The 19,933-nt window shown below is 48.8% G+C and overlaps 2 protein-coding genes across 14 annotated transcripts in view; both read right to left on the reverse strand.

Moving 5' to 3' along the window:
- Positions 1–19,933, reverse strand: part of SORBS1 (sorbin and SH3 domain containing 1) — a 243,181-nt gene that overhangs the window by 93,776 nt on the left and 129,472 nt on the right. For 8 of the 13 annotated variants that reach the window (XM_082633407.1, XM_082633417.1, XM_082633416.1 and 5 more), the window contains exons 5-7: positions 17,847–17,942; positions 15,389–15,517; positions 5,977–6,089 (exon numbers count right to left, since the gene is read on the reverse strand). In XM_082633407.1, coding sequence (XP_082489533.1) covers positions 5,977–6,089; positions 15,389–15,517; positions 17,847–17,942 — 338 coding nt within the window. The remainder of the gene's footprint in view (positions 1–5,976; positions 6,090–15,388; positions 15,518–17,846; positions 17,943–19,933) is intronic. The other 5 variants (XM_082633406.1, XM_082633409.1, XM_082633415.1 and 2 more) reach the window with 1 other exon arrangement.
- LOC309798687 (uncharacterized protein) lies at positions 18–5,703 on the reverse strand (the record flags this gene model as incomplete). The annotated part of the gene is made up of 2 exons (XM_082611194.1): positions 18–1,281; positions 5,697–5,703. 2 exons carry the CDS (start codon positions 5,701–5,703, stop codon positions 596–598), a joined length of 693 nt encoding a protein of 230 aa, XP_082467320.1. The 3' UTR covers positions 18–595.

Consider the following 19,933-nt stretch of genomic DNA (forward strand, 5'->3'; position numbering starts at 1 on the left):
GAAATAAGGGGGTCGTTACGTAAAGGGGTACGGCAGGGAAGAAGGACTTCCATATTTAAACAGCTGAGAGCGGACATGCAGTGATGTACGCTGAGAAATATTTAATCAGTGCCCTTTCCTCAGAGTACACGAGACAGTCAGTGCTAGCCAGTTGGCCTCCTGACACTATGACACAGAGGGAACCCCATCCAAGTTTACTTTCCACCCATCTATTTTTGAGTCCTTTTAACACTTGAGAAAAAGAAAACAACAGAACAGGCAGGCAGGCTGTGTTTAACCCCAAAACTGCTTGCAGAGCCCGAAAGCTTGGGAGTAAATACAATCTCTTTGGCACCTTGTTACAGAACACATGTAACATATAATAGCTCACCGTATTATCAGTCTACGGATTCCACGCTCCAGCATACTTACATATTTACAGAAAGGAGAGGCGGGGAGACACAGGGAGGACTGTGCTGAGATGTTGAGACAGAAGGGTTTGAGCCTCAAGCTGCAGCACCATTCACGAGGGAAAGGAGGTAGGGCGGCCCAGAAAACAAACAAGCTGCGCGCATGAGTTTTCGAAAGAGACGGTGTAGGAGACACACAAACATTCCTAATTCCTTGCCTTGGCTGGATAACAGGGCTGCAAAAGGTAAGGTTCTTTTCTCTTCCGGTTTTCGGGATCAGAGGTAACCTGGGGGCCTAGCACAGGAGGTGTCACTGCGTCTGCTGACGAAGGTCGAGTCCCTGGGGAAGGACTCTCGCCACGGCTAACGGCATCCTTACGGATGTCAGAGAATAGCTTGGGAGGGCCAGGAGAAGGAGCAGGGGGTGGCTTCCCCGCGCCGGCTGCGCAGGAGGCAGTGCTGGCAGCCCGTGCTCGAGTGCCCGCCGCTGCCAAGGGAGTGCCTTTGTCTGGGTCACGTGCAACACCAGAGAGGTCTGCCGATGCCACGGGGCGAATGTTACGGGATAAACAAGGTACATATAAGCTGCTGACCTTTTTATTCCCAACTGCCTCATGACGTGGGTTAGAGCTCACATTCTCTCTATAAACTGCACAGCACTGCTGGGGGTGGGACCAAGCACTGGGGAGCGTGGAACCCGGAAGTGAGGGCCCAGGACACAGCACACCTTTGGGCGCTGATCTGGCTGCCAGGGGGACGGAGACGGGCCGGGGTCGTGAGGGGCTCTGCTGGCTGGGGGTGCCGGGTGGGACGTACGGCTTTGGTGAGCTCAGGTAAAGGGAGTCCTTGAAGGAACTGCGGGTGCCGGGGGGCTGCCATGCAAAGCAGTCCTCTTGAGGGAGAGGAGGGCATGGGGGAGAGAGGACCTTTGGTAGTATTTTTAAGACACAATAAAAAGAAAGAAAGAGGAGGGGAAATGGAAAGAAGGATGACCATTAGAAATAGTAGCACAACGCGACCTGAAGAAAAAACAATTCTGGACATGTTTTTAAGCAAATCCTCAGCTCAGACGCCTCATGGCCCATACATTTTTCCTTGCGGTAAAGCCAAGGACTGAATCCTACTCACCTGGAGAGGCAGGCCTGACTCTCCTTTACATCACAGGGAGGCTGAGCTCAGCCCAGGTGCTAAGTCAGGTTGACACGAGTCCTGGGTTGACCTGTACCCTCTGAGACCTCCTGACCCAAGAAGGGTGCCCAAGGGTTAAACGCCAGCAGAAGAAGCCCCAAAGGCCCCTGTTTTCTCCAATCCTCAAAGATTTTCCTCTTTGTACCTTCAGTTTTAAGAGTTTAAGTTCCCTCCAACTCTTGAGTGTCTTCCATTCTTTTCCCTCAGGAAATGGACAACTGGAAGAATCATCCTTAGTTGTTCACAGGAGGCAGCCGTCTTAATTGAGTCACTAAGATTTAGCACTCAGTTCCATAAGCATAACAAATGAAAACTCACCAAGAAGAGAATGCTAAGGACTTAGAATCCACACGTGCTCTTGTCTCAGAGGAAACAATTTGATGGAACTAATTATTAGAAGGAAGACAGGCATGAGATTAAAAGCATGCAGTCTCCCATTTTTGACGCACCCAGAACAAAGAGAGACCAGGCAATGAAGCATCTGACTGGATTGCACTGTGCCTGTTTACCAAATTCCAGACCATTCCTCATTCCCATCCAGCCCACCAGGCACAGACAATCCTAAAAGGGGGTGATCAGCCTCAGGCTCATGGTTTAAGCCCAAAGCTCTGGTTCCAGGCTCAGAGCTAGAAAACTGTAGTTCCCATCTCATTCCCTCTCCCTCAACACAGCCCCTCGCTCCTCCCTGGCTCTCAGCGAGGCAGAGGATCAGGAAATGGGGTGAATCTCCAGATGATCCTCATCACAAGAACAGCCACCTGTCAACCCGTGGCTCGGCGTGGAATCAAGTAAGACAAGGAAAGTTTATTTTCCTAATGTTATGGACTGGATGTGTGACCCCTCAGATTCACAAGTTGAACCCCTAACCCCAAGTGGTGGCATTTGGAGATGGGGCCTGTGGATGGTAATCAGGGTTAGATGAGGTCATGAGGGTGGGACCCCATGATGGGACAGGGGTCCTTATAAGAAGAGGAAGAGAGACCAGAGCCCTCTCTTTCCACCAGGTGAGGACACAGTGAGAAGGCAGCTGTCTACATGACAGGAAGAGAGCCCTAACCAGGAACCTAACAGGCTGGCCCCTTGATCTTGGACTTCCCAGCCTCCAGAGCTGTGAGAAAATAAATGTTTGTTGATTAAATCACCTGTCTTTGATACTGTCTTATAGCAGCCTAAGTTAAGACACCTAGATTTTCTTCACTGGCCCCTATCTTTAAAGATAGCCCAGTATGAGAAGAAAATGAGAACCTTCCACTAAATTGCACAGGTAAGGTATATTAGAGTTTGGTTGATAAATGGCAAATGGATTGTGACCCCAAACTGGAGGGTGCAAGGGTGTGGGCCTATGTGTATTTTATTTTTATTTTTTGTGGAGTGCAGACAGCAAGGGGAAGGGATGCTAGTTGAGGGTAAATAAGTGAGAATAAAGTATGAGTCTGGACTAGAATATCAACCCAGAGACAATAAACAACCCATCCCTCAGCAAACTAGGTTAACTTGATACCTATCCTTTCCACAGGGTGCCCAGGACACTGCCAGTGGAGTGTGGCCATTTGTACCAGCCAAAAATACAAAATGTATTTTCAGTCATTAGTAGGAGCAAAACCATCCAGATGTACTCTCTTGGTTTCAGTGAACTTAGGCTGGAGGTTGGGGTGTACGCACAGATGAAAATGATGCTCTCTAGAAACAAAGCACTTGACCAAGCACGCACCAAAGGGACCGTGGGTAAGTTGATGATGGTTGCCAGGGAGGTAAGTAAAAGGCAATTTTGAGTTAGGCTCAAATTTACTTTTACTTCGAGCTCAAGTGTCCCACATGTGATTTCTTCTTGCCCAAAGATAGAAATCGGTTTCAATGACTTTTTAACTTAATTTGGCTGTGGCCATATAAGGTGCCAGGGCTGCATTATATCAGGCCTGAGCCTTCCCAGGGCTCTGACCCTGTAGAGAGGACGCTTCCCCAGAGTGTTGACAAGGCGCTCAGAGCCAAGGCCTTCCTGTCCTGGGGCTCCTTTTAGCTCTAGAGAGGGAGGGGGATAGGCACAGTCACTTTACGCGTAAGGAACTACTTTCTGTTTTATTGTAAACATTGTGGGAACCATATAGGCAGTTGGCATTCCTCCCCAGCTGGCTACTAATGAAATTCCATTTATCTTTTTAGAAGATGGGGTGGTGACAAAAATGGGGCTGCTTGAAGAATCTGACATGTTCCTAGTATGTACAGTTCCAGAAACTATCAATCCCTGCCCCCACTGGGGACCCCAAGATGATGCTGTCAGAGAGGGGGAAAGCCCTGATTCCGTGTCGCTGGGGGTGAGGAGAGCAGGGCAGCAGGAGGAAAGGCAGATGTGGGAGCATCAGGAGATAGGATTCCCCTCTGGCCCACGTGTCCTCGGACTCCGACTCAATCCTTAGGAGGAGATGCTGGGCCTGCAGGTGTCTGAGAGCTGTCTTCATCTGAAACCAAGCCAGAGCAGTCAGCAGCCCAGCCCACCTTGGCTTTGTCTAAGCCAGCGTATACTTACAGCTCTGGCAATGGCTATAGAGACAAGAAGTCGTTTTTGCTTTCAGAAAATGAATCTATGACCTAAAGCCTCTTGAAAGCTGGATGGCCAATTTTACACTGAATATACAGAATAACACCTCTACATCAGCAATATGCCATGTATCCTTTCAGACACCCAGGTAAAAAGAAAATTCTCGGATAGTGACTGATGAGAAAATGCATACACTATTCGTAGGCCATATTACAGGATGATTAGCCTTGTTATGAGGCTCACACTTACAAACTCCTTGAAGGCAATGTTTACACAGTGATCCAAACACAACAAACGCTCAGTAAAGTTGCTGTAAGTACATGTATTTAAAGGGGATTTTTATTTACTTCACACGCTGTTAAAATTCACTCTGTAGAAGAGCTATTTAAGAAGCCAAAAGGAATTAGTGAGCTACCCTTTGGGCTAAGTTCCTGATAGTGGAAGAGGATGTGCTTCTACACTTGTCTTGAATTAATCAGAACTATTCCCTACCCTGGATATAGAGCCAACTGTATCCAACCTGGAGAATGCCAAGAAGGAAGTGTGCCTGCCACCAGCAGCAGACTTAGATGCTGGGAAAGGTCTTAGAAACAGGGAAACTATGGCCATTTACCAGACAACAGACCTCCCACATCCCGAGTCTAATGAAGACTTCAGGAGGCCAGGCCCATTCACAGCTCCTGGCCCTGACCAGCGGCCCTGCATGCACGTGGCAGTAGCTACAGGAGACAGGCCATGGTAGGGGCGGGGAGGCCGAGTAGTGCTGCCTTGGCACACGATTCAGCAACCTCCTCTAAGCCTGGGAGACAAGGGTCTGCAGAGGGGAAGGAAGGCATCATCTCGGACTTGATTTCATTCCAGGGACGAGCGCAATTTTATGTCCTCATGAGCAGAACCCAGAGGATTATCGGAGAAGGGGGGTGGGAAAAAGGAAGGCATGCGGACTGCATAGGGAACACACTTCTGCCGCAATTTTTTGAGCAGCGCAGCTCTTTTTAAAAGAAAGGATTGCTCTGTTCCATGGATATTACTCTGCTATATAAAAACACTCTTCACAGATTGCCTGAATTAAAACAGGGTCTATTACTTTCGTCAAGATGGCAAAGTAGGGAAGTCCCTGGCAGTCCAGTGGTTAAGACCCTCGCTCTCACTGCTGAGGACCTGAGTTTGATCCCTAGTTGGGGAACTAAAATCCCATAAGCTGCACAGTGCAGCCAAAAAAAAAAAGGCAAAGTAGCAACAGGAGAGGGAAGAAAGAAAGATGAGGAAAACAACTTAGGGGGAAAACTTAAGCAAAATTATTCCCACTGCAAGTTGTACAACGTGGGGTACACTTTCTTTTGTAGGGTAGTGCTAGGCAGTGTAAAGCCCACTGTACTGCCATTCTGATTTCCGCCTGCTTCTAGGCTGCTGGATTCTGCGCTGGCCACAGCCCCCTGATCTTAATCTGTAAGGACGGAGCTGCTGAAACTCTTACAGCCTCAACACGAGCAAATTAATGAAATAAACACAAGAGTGCAGTCGCCTTCTGAATATTATGCTCTAAAGAGTTTTTATAAAACAGGCTCAGACCTTTTTCCCACCTGGCATTCCCTCTTTCAGAACATTTCCACACATGTTTCAAACCTACGGAATATTGGGCTTATACTTCTGATACCCTGGTACAGACCAGCCTCATCCCATACATCTGCTTCCCTTGACCCCAACTTCTCCCTAACTCTGGTCTTCCCGGGGCTTTTTCAGAGTTGGCCAAAAGTGGGACTCCGAAGCCAGTCCATCATCCAGCTGGGCGAGCAGGAAGTCACAAGTGCAAGCTAAACAACTCAAGAACAGTTCCCATCCCACCCTTGGGCGCCCGCCTACCTGAGGCTTGTCGGAAGGAAGGTTGGGATGCACACTTCGGTAGCCCTTGGCAACGAGTGGAGAGGGCTGGGCGTTTCCATTGGCATCAGCATTGGAAGGAAGCCTCCACTCATCTGAGAGATGAAAAAAAGAAGAAACGCCTCACTCACAGGAGCACTCCCTGGTTCCCCTCTTAATTGAAGGGTTCCCCTCTAATTGAAGGGTTCCTGGTGGAAGGCAGGGACAGAAAGGATGCATGAGAAACCATACCTGCTGAGGAATTCTCTGACTCCAGAACTACATGGGGTGCAGAAAGGATGAAAACAAGAAGGGGGGAAAACAGAAATGGTTACGTTTGCAGGAAACAAGCACGCACTGCACAGAAAGACGGAACTCCAGCACCCCGTTGCCTGACACAAAATGCCCTCAGTCACGATGGTCTAATTACCATAGGAACCCACTCTAAACCATGATGTGCTCACAGGCGCTGACCTTTGAAAACACAAGGCTCACATTCACAGTAATGAAGAAACAATTGTTCTTGACATTCTTGTTTTACAGACAAAAAGGCCACAGAACTCTCCTGTCCAGTCCTGACTCACTAACTTGCATTCCCCTTTTATAAGCCTGACGTGGGCCCAGAATGACCTCTCCTCAGCAGCAGCCTGGGCTAATTAACAGACCCGGAGAGGGAGACATCGATAAGCACTTTTTCCATGGCTGTTGGTGCTGCGCAAAGGGGAGAACATGATTTAAGCCCCAAGGTATCTGCTGTGATAAGGGCTTTTTTTCCTCCCTGCCTGCCTTTCTTCTTTCCATGAAACGAGCTATATAAACATTTCAAAATCTAATCACCCTGAGTTTTCATCATACTACAAGGCACCCTTGTCCCCCCACTTCAGCCAGCTGCCACCCTGCTCTCCATCCATTGCCTGGAGCAGCTCAGAGACCCTAAACATCTCCTAACCTGACCAGCACCGCGAGGCAGGACGGTGCAGTGGTCACAAGTTTGGCTGGGAAGGCAGCTGGACCTCAATTCAAATCCTGGCTCCTCCACCTATGGGCTCTGTGGCCCTGGGCAAGTAAAAAGCCTCAGTTTTCCCATATGAAAAATGGGGGTAATGATATGCCTGCTTCATACATGTTGTTTTAAGAATTAAAAGATATAATGCATGAGAGATGCTTAGAACAGTAACTGGCAGAGCTCAGCAATGTTTGTTATTTACCACCATCTTCTGCATCATCTCTTGCCTCTATTCTCTATCTTCCATGTAGGGGGTTAGCAAACCTTTTCTGTAAAGGGCCAGTTAGCAAATACTTTAGGCTTTGACGGCCGTATGGGCTCAGTAACAACTATTCAACTCTGCTGTTGTAGCACAAAAGCAGCCGCAAACAATATCAAGTGAACGAGGGTGGCTGTGTTCCAATAAACCTTTATTTGTGGAAACTGGAGTTGGAATTTCATGTAATTTTCACATAGTACATTCTTTGATTTTTCTTTCAACCCTTAAAATATAAAAACCCAGATGCCAGAAAAAGCGTCCTCATGCTTTACTGTCCAATTGTGGCAGCCCAGATTGAAGAGGGAAATTTCTTTTGCAACTCAGAAGTAACCTTGTGAACAGTAAACCAAAGCCTGCTTTATTCCAAAGAAGAATTTGAGTTTACAAGAAAAGTATTGGAAAATTATTCCCCTACACCCTTGCCTTCTGATTGATTCCACTTTTAAAAGCATAAGAGCTGTCTAATTAAAGGCAAACCAAAAAAAATTATATATATATACACACAAATATATGTATATATATATATATATTTTATATATATATACACACACACACACCCCATCCCTTGTTAACGGGCTGTACAAAAACAAGCATAGGCCAGATTAGGCCCAAGCGCCACAGTCTGCCAGCCCCTCATGGAGCCAATCCCTTAATTTCCTCCTCCTCCTCTCTGGTTGCCTCCTTGTCTCACCCTATATAAAGAGGGGAATAAAGCACTGCAGCTCTCACAGCCCAAGGCTCCATTTCAATGTGGGTTCCTCAGGGATCAGAGATGGGCTTTCCGGATGGAACACCTTTCTGAGTGCCAGACGCTGTTGGCCACTTTTGCATATATTTAGTATTTAATTCAGTGTACACAAGTCTGTGAGGTAGGTAATCACTCTGCTTCATGGATGAAGAAACAGAGAGGCCAACTGACTGGCCCAAAGTCACACAGCCAGGAAGTGATAAAGCAGTCAGCCCAGGTCTCCAGAATCAAGTGCAGCACTCTGTCCACCACCCACGGCCACCAACCCTGCCATCTGCCACAAAGCAGAGGCTACATTCCAGGGAGGTGGCAGAAGCCAAAGGGTGTCAGAGCAAAAGGCCAGGCAGGGGAAAAGGTTTCAAGTGATGTGCATCCATGTACAGCAGTCTGTCTGCATCGGAGTCACCAGGAGTGCTTGTTAAAACACAGATCACAGGGCCCCATCCCCAGAGTTTTTGACTCAGAGGAGAAGTGAGGCTTGAGAATTTGCATTTCTAACATGTCTCCAAGTTATAGTAAGGCTGCTGGTCCATAACCCAAAGCTCACTTTGAGAATCACTGACATAATAATGTACACTCAAAAACATCCTTAGGGCTTCCCTGGTGGCGCAGTGGTTGAGAGTCCGCCTGCCGATGCAGGGGACACGGGTTCATGCCCCGGTCCGGGAAGATCGCACATGCTGTGGAGTGGCTGGGCCCGTGAGCCATGGCCACTGAGCCTGCATGTCCGGAGCCTGTGCTCCGCAACGGGAGAGGCCACAACCATGAGAGGCCCGCGTACTGCAAAAAAAAAAAAAAAAAAAAAAAAAAGTCCTTACTCTGGGAAACCATATCCAATTTTGCAAATTTCGCCCTCCTCTAAAATGAGGTTTTTATAACCTGTTTCAGTTGTACATTCTTTTAGCAGGTCGGCCGTCACATTTCTGCCACTCCCTTACGGACAATTCCTAGATGTCTGTCTTCTTGTCCCAACCACATGGCTGGGAAATTTACAGGACTTGATTTTTACTCACATTACCGCGACATACCAGCTCGTGCAATCAAGGACAAGCTGCTAATCACCCTAAATTTCACTGTTTCCATCTATAAAATATAATCCTTATCCCACGTACACCTCACAGGGTTGCTGAGGTCAGGTACGTGACGTGTCCTAAAAGTGACCGATTTTAAAAAATTTTTACTGGAGTTGATTCACAATGATGTGTTAGTTTCTGCTATAGAGCAAAGTGAACCAGTTATACATATACTTATTTCCACTCTTTTTCGGGTTCTTTTCCCATATACGTCATTACAGAGTATTGAGAAGACTTCCTTGTGCTATACAGCAGGAAAAGTGACCATTTTAACACTCACTAGTGCATCCATCCAGATCCTGGCCCCAAGATTTCCTTGCACCCGCAGGCCTTCAGATACCAGGTGACACACTGTGGCAATGTTTCTCCTTCCTCCCCTGTATCTATCACTTTTACTATCTCGTCTTCCTTCCTAGGTTATTTCTAGTCCTGTTTTGTCAAGTCATTCTATCAAATTTATTTGATTTACAGACACGTACTAAATGTCAATAGGTTCTTTAAAAAAAATTTTTTTTTACACAGCAGGTTCTAATTAGTTATCTATTTTATACATATTAGTGTATGTCCCAATCTCCCAATTCATTACCACCCCCGCCCCTGCTTCCCCCCGCCCTTGGTGTCCATACGCTTGTTCTCTATGTCAACAGGTTCTGATGAGGGGCTATCAATAAAGGATGTGAACTTTGTACATGGATGTGGAGGCGTGTTATTTTGTCTGCTCTTTGGCCAGGTTGGTTCTATTTAGGTGATGTTGGCACACAGATGTATCGTGGAAAGCTGTGGTGAGTCTGTTTCTCCAAAACCCTTAGGTATCATAAAGGGACTGTCATTGTGGCATCAGACAGCCTAGTTTGAATCCTGTTTTGCTCACTGCATATCCTGCAGCAAGGGACATAGCCTCATCTGTGAAATGAGAAATTTTCCCTCTCGTCATGAGGACTAAGTGGAAGTATGTGGCATAAAGTATGTGCTTAGTAAGATAGGGATCCAAAGCCTAAGGGGAAAAAAAAATTTCCCAGACACAGCAATTAGAGCAGTCGACTTCTGCCATTTGATAAATAGCCTTAAGAACATAATATCCTCGGGAATCAACCCACTTTTTCTTCTCATTCCAAGTCTTTAAAACTGTTCCCCTTACCCTGTCCCCAAAAAGGCAGTTCCCAGGACTCCTCAGAACACTCCTTTCTTATTTAAAAGAGCCGCATTTCTGACGTTTCATCCTCCTTCATCTGTTACCTAGTCTTCTGAACCTTGAAGGTTGGTAGCAGCCCAGGGCCATTTGTGTCTGAGGGCGGCAGGTGAAATTTTATGTACTTGATTATCAATTATTCACTCTTGGTTAGGGAGACCGTCAAAATGCTTCTCTCAATAAATGTTAGCTCAGAGCTCCCACGGTGGAGGAGGGCCTTGGAAAGCTGGGTCCCTCAAGAGGTTTTGCAGCCCTGAGGAGACCAAGCCTTTCCATGAGAAGTTTAATTTATTTTGCCTTATCTTTTCCTCCATCTATTCTTTATATACAATCTTTTCTGGCCTGTGGTCACAGCTTACTTATTTTCCTTTATCTCACTCTGTGCTAATTTCATTTTGGTCTGTTGTAAGCTTGTTTTGCTGATCACTTCTTGGGATCTCAGGACACTTTTCATTGAGTTAGATCTGTGTTTCCTGGTAGAGAATCCAAGAGTTAGAGGAAAGGTGTTAAAAGTGGGTCTAAGAGCGTTCCATACCTTGTTTAATTTTTATTCATGCTGTGTGGTGAAGAATTTACTCTTCCCCAAAAGGAGGTCTGGCCTTTGCCCTCTGGCTTCCAGGAGTTAATCTCTAAGCCCTTGGAATGTCATCCTGATAGGACTGTCTTTGTGCTAAACCAATAACGTGACTTAGGTTGGGGGCCTTTGAGCTCAACCTCCTAACGGACTGGAGAGTGAGATGAACCACTTGGGCAGTGGATAACACCTATGGAATAGAGCCCCAGTGAAAACCATGGACACCACAGCTTGTAGGACCTTCATGGTTGGCACTGCTCTGAGCATGTTCTCACACACGGTGCTGGGAACTAACATGTCCTGACTCCACAGGAAAGGGACCACACCAACTCCACGTTTCCTTAACAGCTTTCAATGGGTTCTTTGAGTCCTGCTACTGAATTATCAAACCTGAGAGTGGTTGTGGGAATCCCCTGACCTTGCAGTTGGTGTCACAGTGAGAGTCTTCTCTTGTGGGGACTTTTGCCTCCAACGATTTCTCATTTGGCCCCCTTTTCTCACCATGAGCTCACGAAAAAGACTCTTAGTTAATGGGGGTAGGGAATGTCTAACTATTTTAATGTCAATTTTCTTATCTTTTTGCTACTGTCATTTCTGGAGAGCAAATGTGAGGAAATGAGTTGATTGTAGGTCTAAGAATCTTTACATCCATAGCTAACTTTGCAGTCAAGAATCAGACAGGAAGGATGGGAGCCAACTGGCACAGAATAAGGTGTAAGTGTCGAACTGAACTTTGGCTTTTGAGTCAGAACACAGGGATTGATGGTCTCCAGGCCATACCAGACAGGAAGCTTCGTACAGCGCCCACCACCAGTTCAGGCTCCCTGTCTCCTCTTGAGTAAGATCACCGTGACCTGGGGACACAGGTGGAGTCACACCTGAACCAACAGGGCCATTACCCAAACCTGGCCAAGCTATTATACCAGGAAGCAGGAATAAGAGGCCTCTCTTGGAGGCCTGGAATCAGCATTAAGATTACTGTAGCTCTTTCCAGATGGTTCAGATCCCAAAACCTAGGTCTACATTCAGAGATTAGGAGGGTGGTCAGGGATCCAGAGTCAAGCTACCACTGAGGGCAGGAGCCTGGAGGTTGGGTTTAAACTGGGCAACTCCGAGGGCTCCGTCTCTCACTCCACCTCAGAGAGCATCTCCACCCTCCCCATGTTCACTTGGATGCCAATGGCTCCCAGATCCACACCCTGGATTCCAAATTTCCAAATGCCTATTAGAAAATTCCTCCTAGAAGTCCTTCTCTTGCCAAGAAACTCAACACGTCAAGAGATGGAATCCAACATTCCTTCCAACTCCCCTCATAAATCCAGCATCTCCATGAGTGCCACATCTATTCTCCTAGTCAAGCAGGGAAGGTGCCTCCTGCTCAGCATGGAGCCCTACCTCTCCGCACTCCTTAAACACTCTGCCAGGCCCTGCCATTCCACTCTCCAAATACACCTCTCGCTTGGCCCCTGCTCTCCATTCCCACGACCACCACGCTGGGCCTAGACCCTCACAGCCTCTACGAGAAATTACTGCAAGTCTTTAAGTGGCCTCCTGACCAGCAGAAACTAGAATGGTTTCCATTCAAGAGCACCTTGTACATGCCTGACTCTGTGCTATATCTTGAGATGGAAGAGTTCACTGCATCCCAGCAACTTGATTAAGGTCATCTCCAGTTTACAGATGGGGAAGTGAAGCTCTCCAAGGTTAATTTGCCCATATTACCAAGACAGTAAGTGGTAGAGCTGAGCCTTGAGAGAGGACTGTGTGACTTGAGAGCGAGACCACCTCTCACAGGGTAAGGGAGCTGGAGCAAGGACTGGAAATAGGGGCCACCTCTGAAATGCGGGTGTCAAGGGGCCATATGGGGAAAGAAATCAGGCCACAGGTGCTGGGCAGTAACGTGAGACCGAAGCTTCCAGTTCAGGCAGATGATCAGCAACTTGGAGATCTACAGGGATGGAGGAATGTGGTAAAGCCAGGGAGCTAGGCAGAGAGGAGACAGCCAGAGCAGCTGGGGCACAGATGCTGGCCCTGGTGGTAGAGGAGAGACCTGGACGCTATCTGACACCCACTATCTGTGAAGACACTGGGAAAAGGAAGCGCACCCAATCTTTGGCAAGAGCCAAGCAAGGCTCCCTGCCTCACACTTGGGGTCCCAGGCCAGGCTAGCACAGCTGCCGGCAAATGCTGCTGAAAACTGTTTTCATGAGGCTGGTCAAGTCTCAGAGGCTTGGTGTGGGCCAGCAAGTTGTCATCCAGAGGCTCAGACGGAGGAAGTAGGCAGGGATAAGGAGGGCTGGGGAGCCACATGGACCCAGCCAGAGTCAAGGGCCAGCAGGATGCTGGCCAATGACCAGGAGGGTAAGAGAACAAGGTTTCTGGTCCTGAATCTCCCACCTCTGGAGGTGCATCCTCTTTTATCCTCACCTCCAGTGTTAACTCATTCCAGCCAGCTGTACACCTAATCAGTGTAATTTCCCCCCACCTCTACTCAACCCCAGCTTGTTCCTTTCCACCCACACTGGCCTAGTGTACAATCCTGAATGTGTCCCCAGTGAATAGGGTTCTGTTTGTGTCAGGTTAATTCCCAAACTTCCCAAGTTCGCAGAGCATTCTGGAACTAGAAAGGCTTGAAAACCATCTTTCCCAAGTCCCTCATACTTCATACGTGCTTCAGAGGTGTGACATACGTGTGGTCAGAAAGCATGACAGTGGACTGGGGCTCCACACCTGACTCTCTGGTTGGAGCAAACTGCCTCTTGTGCTCACATGATGCACCAAAATTTCTCTCCCTTTTCTTCCCTTCTCGTCACAATTCCTGTTGAGTCCCAGTGATGCCTGGCACCTATATGATGCAGAATGAATGTCTGCTGATTTGGATTCAATGACCTCTTTATCTGGAGAAAAATAATCTACAAAGATTAATTTACTGTAAGGTGTGAATGACTGATAGCCATCCCCCAATCCTTCAGAGTATTTTCAATTTAAAACAAGATCTTTTTTTTAATCCAAATTACCTGTTATAAATCTGTACGATATAGAATTATCTGGGGACTAGAGAGAGCTTCCTTAAGTGCTCAAATCACTGCACTGGAGCGCAAACCTACAGACAGCAAGGTAAAGAATAACATTGGGGCTCTATGTTAGTGGCACCTTGTGGCCACCAGGGGGAGCTCAAGGCTCCCTCTCCTCCCATTCACCACCAGAGGAAGGGCCGGGAGGTTGAGAGGTCATTTTATCGGGCCACGGGGCTGTAGGTATGGTCTTTCTCTTTAAATTATCCCTTAGGAGTCTCTCTTTCCCAGAGGTCCTCCAGCTTGGGAGATGGATCTTCCCAGTGGCTCCACCTCTCCTGGAGACCAGAGTGGCAAAGTGCAGTAGGGAAAGAGGCAGGTATGGGTTCAAGAAAACAGAGCCAAGCAGCTACTTTCAACCTAATAGTGCTGGAGGCCACTCATGCTTTCCCCTGAGCCTAGGGAAAAAGCAGCTTTCCACAGGGACTGACGTTACCAGAATGGGGCTGGTGCTCAAACCCTAGCCTGGCCTCATCCTTGGGCATCTGCCTTGGTACCTGTTACAGCTGGCAGGGAACAGAAAGAAAGTCAAGTTTCCAGGATGCTGGGTACTGACCATCTCCATCCTGTATAATTCCATCTTATCACAACACACCATTCCCAACTGTACCAGAAGAGCTTGCCTGTCTCTGGTCCCAAGGAAGTGGTCGGTCATCACTCCAATTCATTTTCTCTCCATTTTCTTCCTTCAAGATGGGAGAAAACTCCCATCCCCTATGGCAGTAGCTCTCAAGTGTGGTCCTTGGACCAGAAGCATCAGCATGACCTGGGAACTTGTCGAAAATGCAAAACCGCAATGCAAAACCCTTGACATACATGATCCTCACAATGACACGGCGAGGCAGGTACAGTTATCAACCTGATCCGACAGGTGGGCTCACCAGGGTTGAGAGAGAGCAGCCATCTCATCCAAGGCTGCACAGCCAACAGGTGGTAGAAGCAGGACATGAACCCCATGTGCCAATCCCAAAGTCCCAGGTGTCCACCTCAGCACCGTGCTCCAGGTGCCCGGGTTTCCCGAGGGGCGGGGGCTTTCGCGTTGGCCTTAGACATGCTCTCCTGATCCTGCTCCCTCAGGATGCCTCCCTGCTTTCTGGGATCTGAGGCCATTCGGCCGCCTGCACTTTTCAGTCTCCCTTGGCTTCTTCCCCAGCCCCAGCCCCGCCTGGATGGTCACAGCTGAGCTCCTAGAAGTGGGGATGGGCTCAGAGAAGCCAAGACTGGAGGCCATCCCACCACTCCCTCCCCAGGCCCCTAAGCCATCTCCATCCTCCTAAACTAGTCTGCAGAGCCGCAGACTGCTCACGCGTTCCGTCAAAAGCTAGAGTAAAGTGGTCGCTGCCGTGCCTTTGCCTGAAGCAAGTGGGTACGTCAGTTTAGGGCAGTGATCACCACCCACCACAGAGACGAGAAGGAGCGGACAGTGCCAGGGGCCCCTGGGAGAATCGGTAGGCAGATTCCCACCCTTCCCCTGGTCTCCAAGGTAGCGCACCTGGTTTCCTTTCCTCTTGTGGGGTTTCCCGAGAGCTCACAGGGCTACCGCTTGGGATCTCCCTGTAGGAGGACGAGGCCCGGAGAGTCACCGCTCCCTTCCCAGTGCAGATTTTTGTAGGATCCGTGTCTGAAAAGGAAAGACCCAAGAGGGAAGACTGAGTCCCAGACTCCTGGAGGATGAAAGCGACAGTCAGCCAGCAACTTGGTACAGCTGGGGAATGAGATGAACCTGGTTACAGATAGGCAAAGCCTGACGGTCAATGAAAATTAACCTGTGGATGGTGAAGAGGGACAAATCACATTTTCAGAGGTTTACCACCCATCATGAGGTTAGGAGGAAATGGAGGCAACAGTGAGTTGAGTCAATGAATGCGTTACAATGTCAGCTGTAAACATTTCCAAATCAAAGCGGGTTGATTCCTTTTATTAAATGAAGTTTAGGTTGGTGAGCAGACTTCTGACCAATTAGTAAGGCTCAGTTCGAGAAAGAATTTATGAAAGATTTCTCAAGCTCCCACATCATCCTTCTTAAAAAAGAGCAAGTTGACAGCACAGGGAATTAGGTGGCGGTTCTGTAGAGAATCACTGCTCCGTGCAGCCCCCCCAACGGAAAAGCAAAAGACAATCTCCTTGTATCAGCAAGCCAAACCCCCTGCAGTGGTGAGACAGGATATGCTGCCTGGGGAGAAAGATCAAGGGCCAGAGCCTCACATTCTAAACTTAATGAAGAAAATTCACACCAAAGAAAATGACTAGAAACGCTAAATCCTTCAAGGAACACTGTCCGCTGCACTTCCAGCTGAGCCTTCTCTGGGCCCTGACCTCTCCTACAGTTCACAATGGCCTAATAACAGACCCAGGGTATCTTTCAGAACTGCATGGAGAAGGATTTCAAAATAGGCTTCAAAAGATCTGGATGTTCATCCTCCAGGAAAATCAGTAATGGGAAGCAAGAAAGCCACACAGGCCACACAGCCCTAGGAGGTACACGTGCTGAATGTTTCTCTCTGTACAGCTGAGCTGAACTGAATTCCACAGTTTTTCAAGTTGCTCACAGCACAGCCTGGATCCTGGACCTCACATTGTCATGACTGGGATTATGGGTAAAGTTTAAGGTGGGCATCGGGCAGGATGTGGGCTCAGATGTCCAACTCATGCCCATTCCTGTGCCAGGGCCAAGAGAAGCCAAGCCTCTTTGCTCCTCCTTTCCACTCTGGCAGCCCCCTTTCTGACAGCTCAGACAGAACGATCATTAGCGTTACAGAAGAGGACAGATCTGCCGTCAGCACCTCCTGCACTGAGAGCGAAGCGCAAAAACACAATGTTTGGGGGCTTCCCTGGTGGCGCAGTGGTTGAGAGTCCGCCTGCCGATGCAGGGGACACGGGTTCATGCCCCGGTCCGGGAAGATCCCACATACCGTGGAGCGGCTGGGCCCGTGAGCCATGACCGCTGAGCCTGCGTGTCTGGAGCCTGTGCTCTGCAATGGGAGAGGCCACAACAGTGAGAGGCCCGCATACCGCAAAAAACAACAAAAACAAAAAAAACAAAAACAAAAAAAAACAAAACAAAAAACCCCACAATGTATGGCAGAGCGGGCGGCGGCCTTGGGGAGCATCTCACTCGTCCAACCCCAGAAGAGGATAAGTGACTGATGTCACAGAACTATTGGCAAAATTGATTCACGGTCTTTTCAAAAGGGTGAGGGGCAAAGTCATGGTCTTTGCCAAAGGGTGAGGGGCAAAGTGACAAACCCAGCCTATCCATAGTGTCCTGGATGCACAGCCAGATTGGCCCAACTCCTGAAAGAACCACCAGTGGGATAAAGAGCCACCCGGGCCTCACTCGTCTCATTTTGTACAGAAGGAAGCTATGAGCCAGAGCTGACGTCTGACCTGCACCCCCTTCCTTGGAGAGGAGAGGCAGGAAGTGACTGCTGGTGAGGTTCGGGGCAGAGGACGGAGTGCTCAGGGAAACGGTCCTGCCGGCATCACAGAGACGCAGCCAGGTTTGGCATCTAAGGGAGCTGCTTCAAGTTCAGCCCAATTCAGAGATTCCCTGTGCAGCCACATTAGTTCTTGGGGACAGTGGAGTTTTAAATAAAGTCTTGGGAGCTGGAACCTCTAAGGGGAGCCTAAGTCGCCCATGTGGCTCAGACCTACACCAGCTGGAATCAACATTCAACCTCTGGACTGAACTTCTCCTTAAGGGGGAGGGGCAAGGCACCTGTCAGTTCCTCTCCACACTTGCCGGTGGCTCGCAGAAAAACACACACACACACACACACCCCACACACACACACACACGAAACCAGCCAGAGAAGTGAAAGGGAGTGGCTCCTAAACATGCAAGGATTAAACCTCCAAGTCTTTGTTAGAAGGAAAGAAGAAAGGATCATGCATGATCTGCTAACAATTAAAAATAAAAAAAAAAAAGAAACCAACCCAAGGAGAGATACCTGGAGGGAGTACTAGGCCTGAAGAATTTTTCACTGTCTTCACAGGGATTATTTTAACAGCAGAAATAGAGCGTGCACGTATAGGGTTGGCAGTTGCTGAAAACACAAAAGGGTAAATGGTGCATCCAGAAAAAACATTTGGGAAACACTCAGGCAGTGGAGGAACCGGGCAGGGACAATAGGAGGAAGTCACCCACACCAAAAGAACAATAGGAAGAGCGGTGGATGCAGTAACTTAAAATAACCTGCTTTCGCTCTTTAGAGTCCCGTACCAAGTCACCAGAACCCTCCCACGACCGTCCCCCAGATGCAGCTGATCAGTGTCTGTGCCGCCTGCCACACCAGGATCTTGCTAGACAAAGAGATTTACAGAGACGCAGATGGCCTGGCAAATAGAGGAAGGGGAGAGCACGCAGGGTCCAAGGGGCCCCCTGGGAGAAGGCTAGGGTGTCTATGCTGGGGGGAGGCTCCGAGGAGGAGAGTTAGGGCTCCCGTAACTCCAGAGGAGGGGAGGAAGGACAGGGAACCAATGTGGGAGCTGCCTGGTCCTTTCAGTCATCACAGCCGCTTCTCCAGGATCGTAACTCCTGGGGTCTTGTGCCTGTTCTGACAACCACAGCTCTCTGGCCCTGAGCAAATCAGAGGCCCCATCTGTTGGGCAGCAGATGGTCTACTTAAACCCATCCTTCCCTGGGCAAGAGGGTGTCAAGTGTCCAAGTGCCTGCTCAAGACTCTGGGCAGCACCCAAGCACAAGGCCTAGGATGCTGACACCAGCTGAGCTCTGAGAGCTGGGACACTGCCTGGGATGTGGGTGAAGGCTGCTGTCCTCGAGTCCCGGATGCTCATGCTTATCTAGGCCCCCTGCCTACCCAGATTCTGGAATCTCAATGGTGGGCATAGTCCCAAACCCTCCTTCTCACAACAAGCCTATGGTGTCAATGTCACTCTTGAGCAACATCCGGAGTTCTTATGGCCCCAGATCCACGTCATACCTTGGGGGATAGGGCTGTTTGGGAAGCAAGACTGTCACGGCTGCATCAGCATCATGCTGACGAGCCTGTCAAGGGGACAGGAGGGAGGGAGGCAGCTCGGAGATGGGTAGTTCACCTTCCAGTCCATCAGGCTGCCATTTCACAAGGGCCATGGCAGTCATCCAGATGCCAAGAACTGAGTTGATAATAACAATCCTGCACGTGTTAAGATACAAGCATGCTTTCACAGCAATCCTGCTGACTGCTCCTTAGGGCCACCTGGGAGATTGGGTGGGAGGATTTTGTTACCATTTTCAGAGGAAGAAGCAAGAGAGCTGGTCGGAGTCATCCAGTGCTCAAGTGAAGAGGCCGAGACTGGAACCCAGCTGTCCTGGCACCTGGTTTAGTGACCACCCCAGGCCACCCTGGTGACTCCAGGTTGCATCTGCTTCCTCTTTCCAACCAAAGGTGGGTCTTATCAAGGAGCGAAGGGAACGGGCCACCCTGCCCGCCCACCTCTGAGGTCTCTTCTGCCGATGAATTCACAGGGCTGGGGTTGACGGTGAGCATTCAGACACCCTCGTCTCCCCGTGCTCCTCATCAGATGCTTAAACACTCCTCTGCAGGCACCACCCTTCAATATTCCCTAAGTGAATTGGCCAAGGTTGTCCAAGACCCCGAGAATACAGCCTCACACCAGGCGTGGAGAAGAGTGGCCAGGCGGGGAGACACAGAAGACAGGACAACAGCAGGACACCTCCCAACCAACCGGCCCCAGGCTCCCCATCTCTCCTGCTCTCTATGCCTTCCCTCCTGGCTGTTCTTTCTGCCTTTACACTTTGCCTTGTCTCAAAATGAATACTTGGCTGACCCAGATGGTAATTACAGACAAAGTCCAAATATGTCAAACTTTGTAAGCGTTTTCTTTGAGGGAGGGTCCATTTTGACTTAAATGCCCAATGACAGGACTTTTGCCCTCCCTCTTTGATACCATATGACTTGTGGGATGAGCACTGATAGAATCACTGGAACCTGAATCTGAAGCAGGAAAAAATACTGCAGATCATCAAATTCCCTCATTTTCTAGATAAGGAAACTCACAGCCATAAAGACAA

This window comes from Mesoplodon mirus (assembly GCF_964341445.2).
Source record: "Mesoplodon mirus genome assembly, chromosome: 2".
NCBI lineage: Eukaryota > Metazoa > Chordata > Mammalia > Artiodactyla > Ziphiidae > Mesoplodon > Mesoplodon mirus.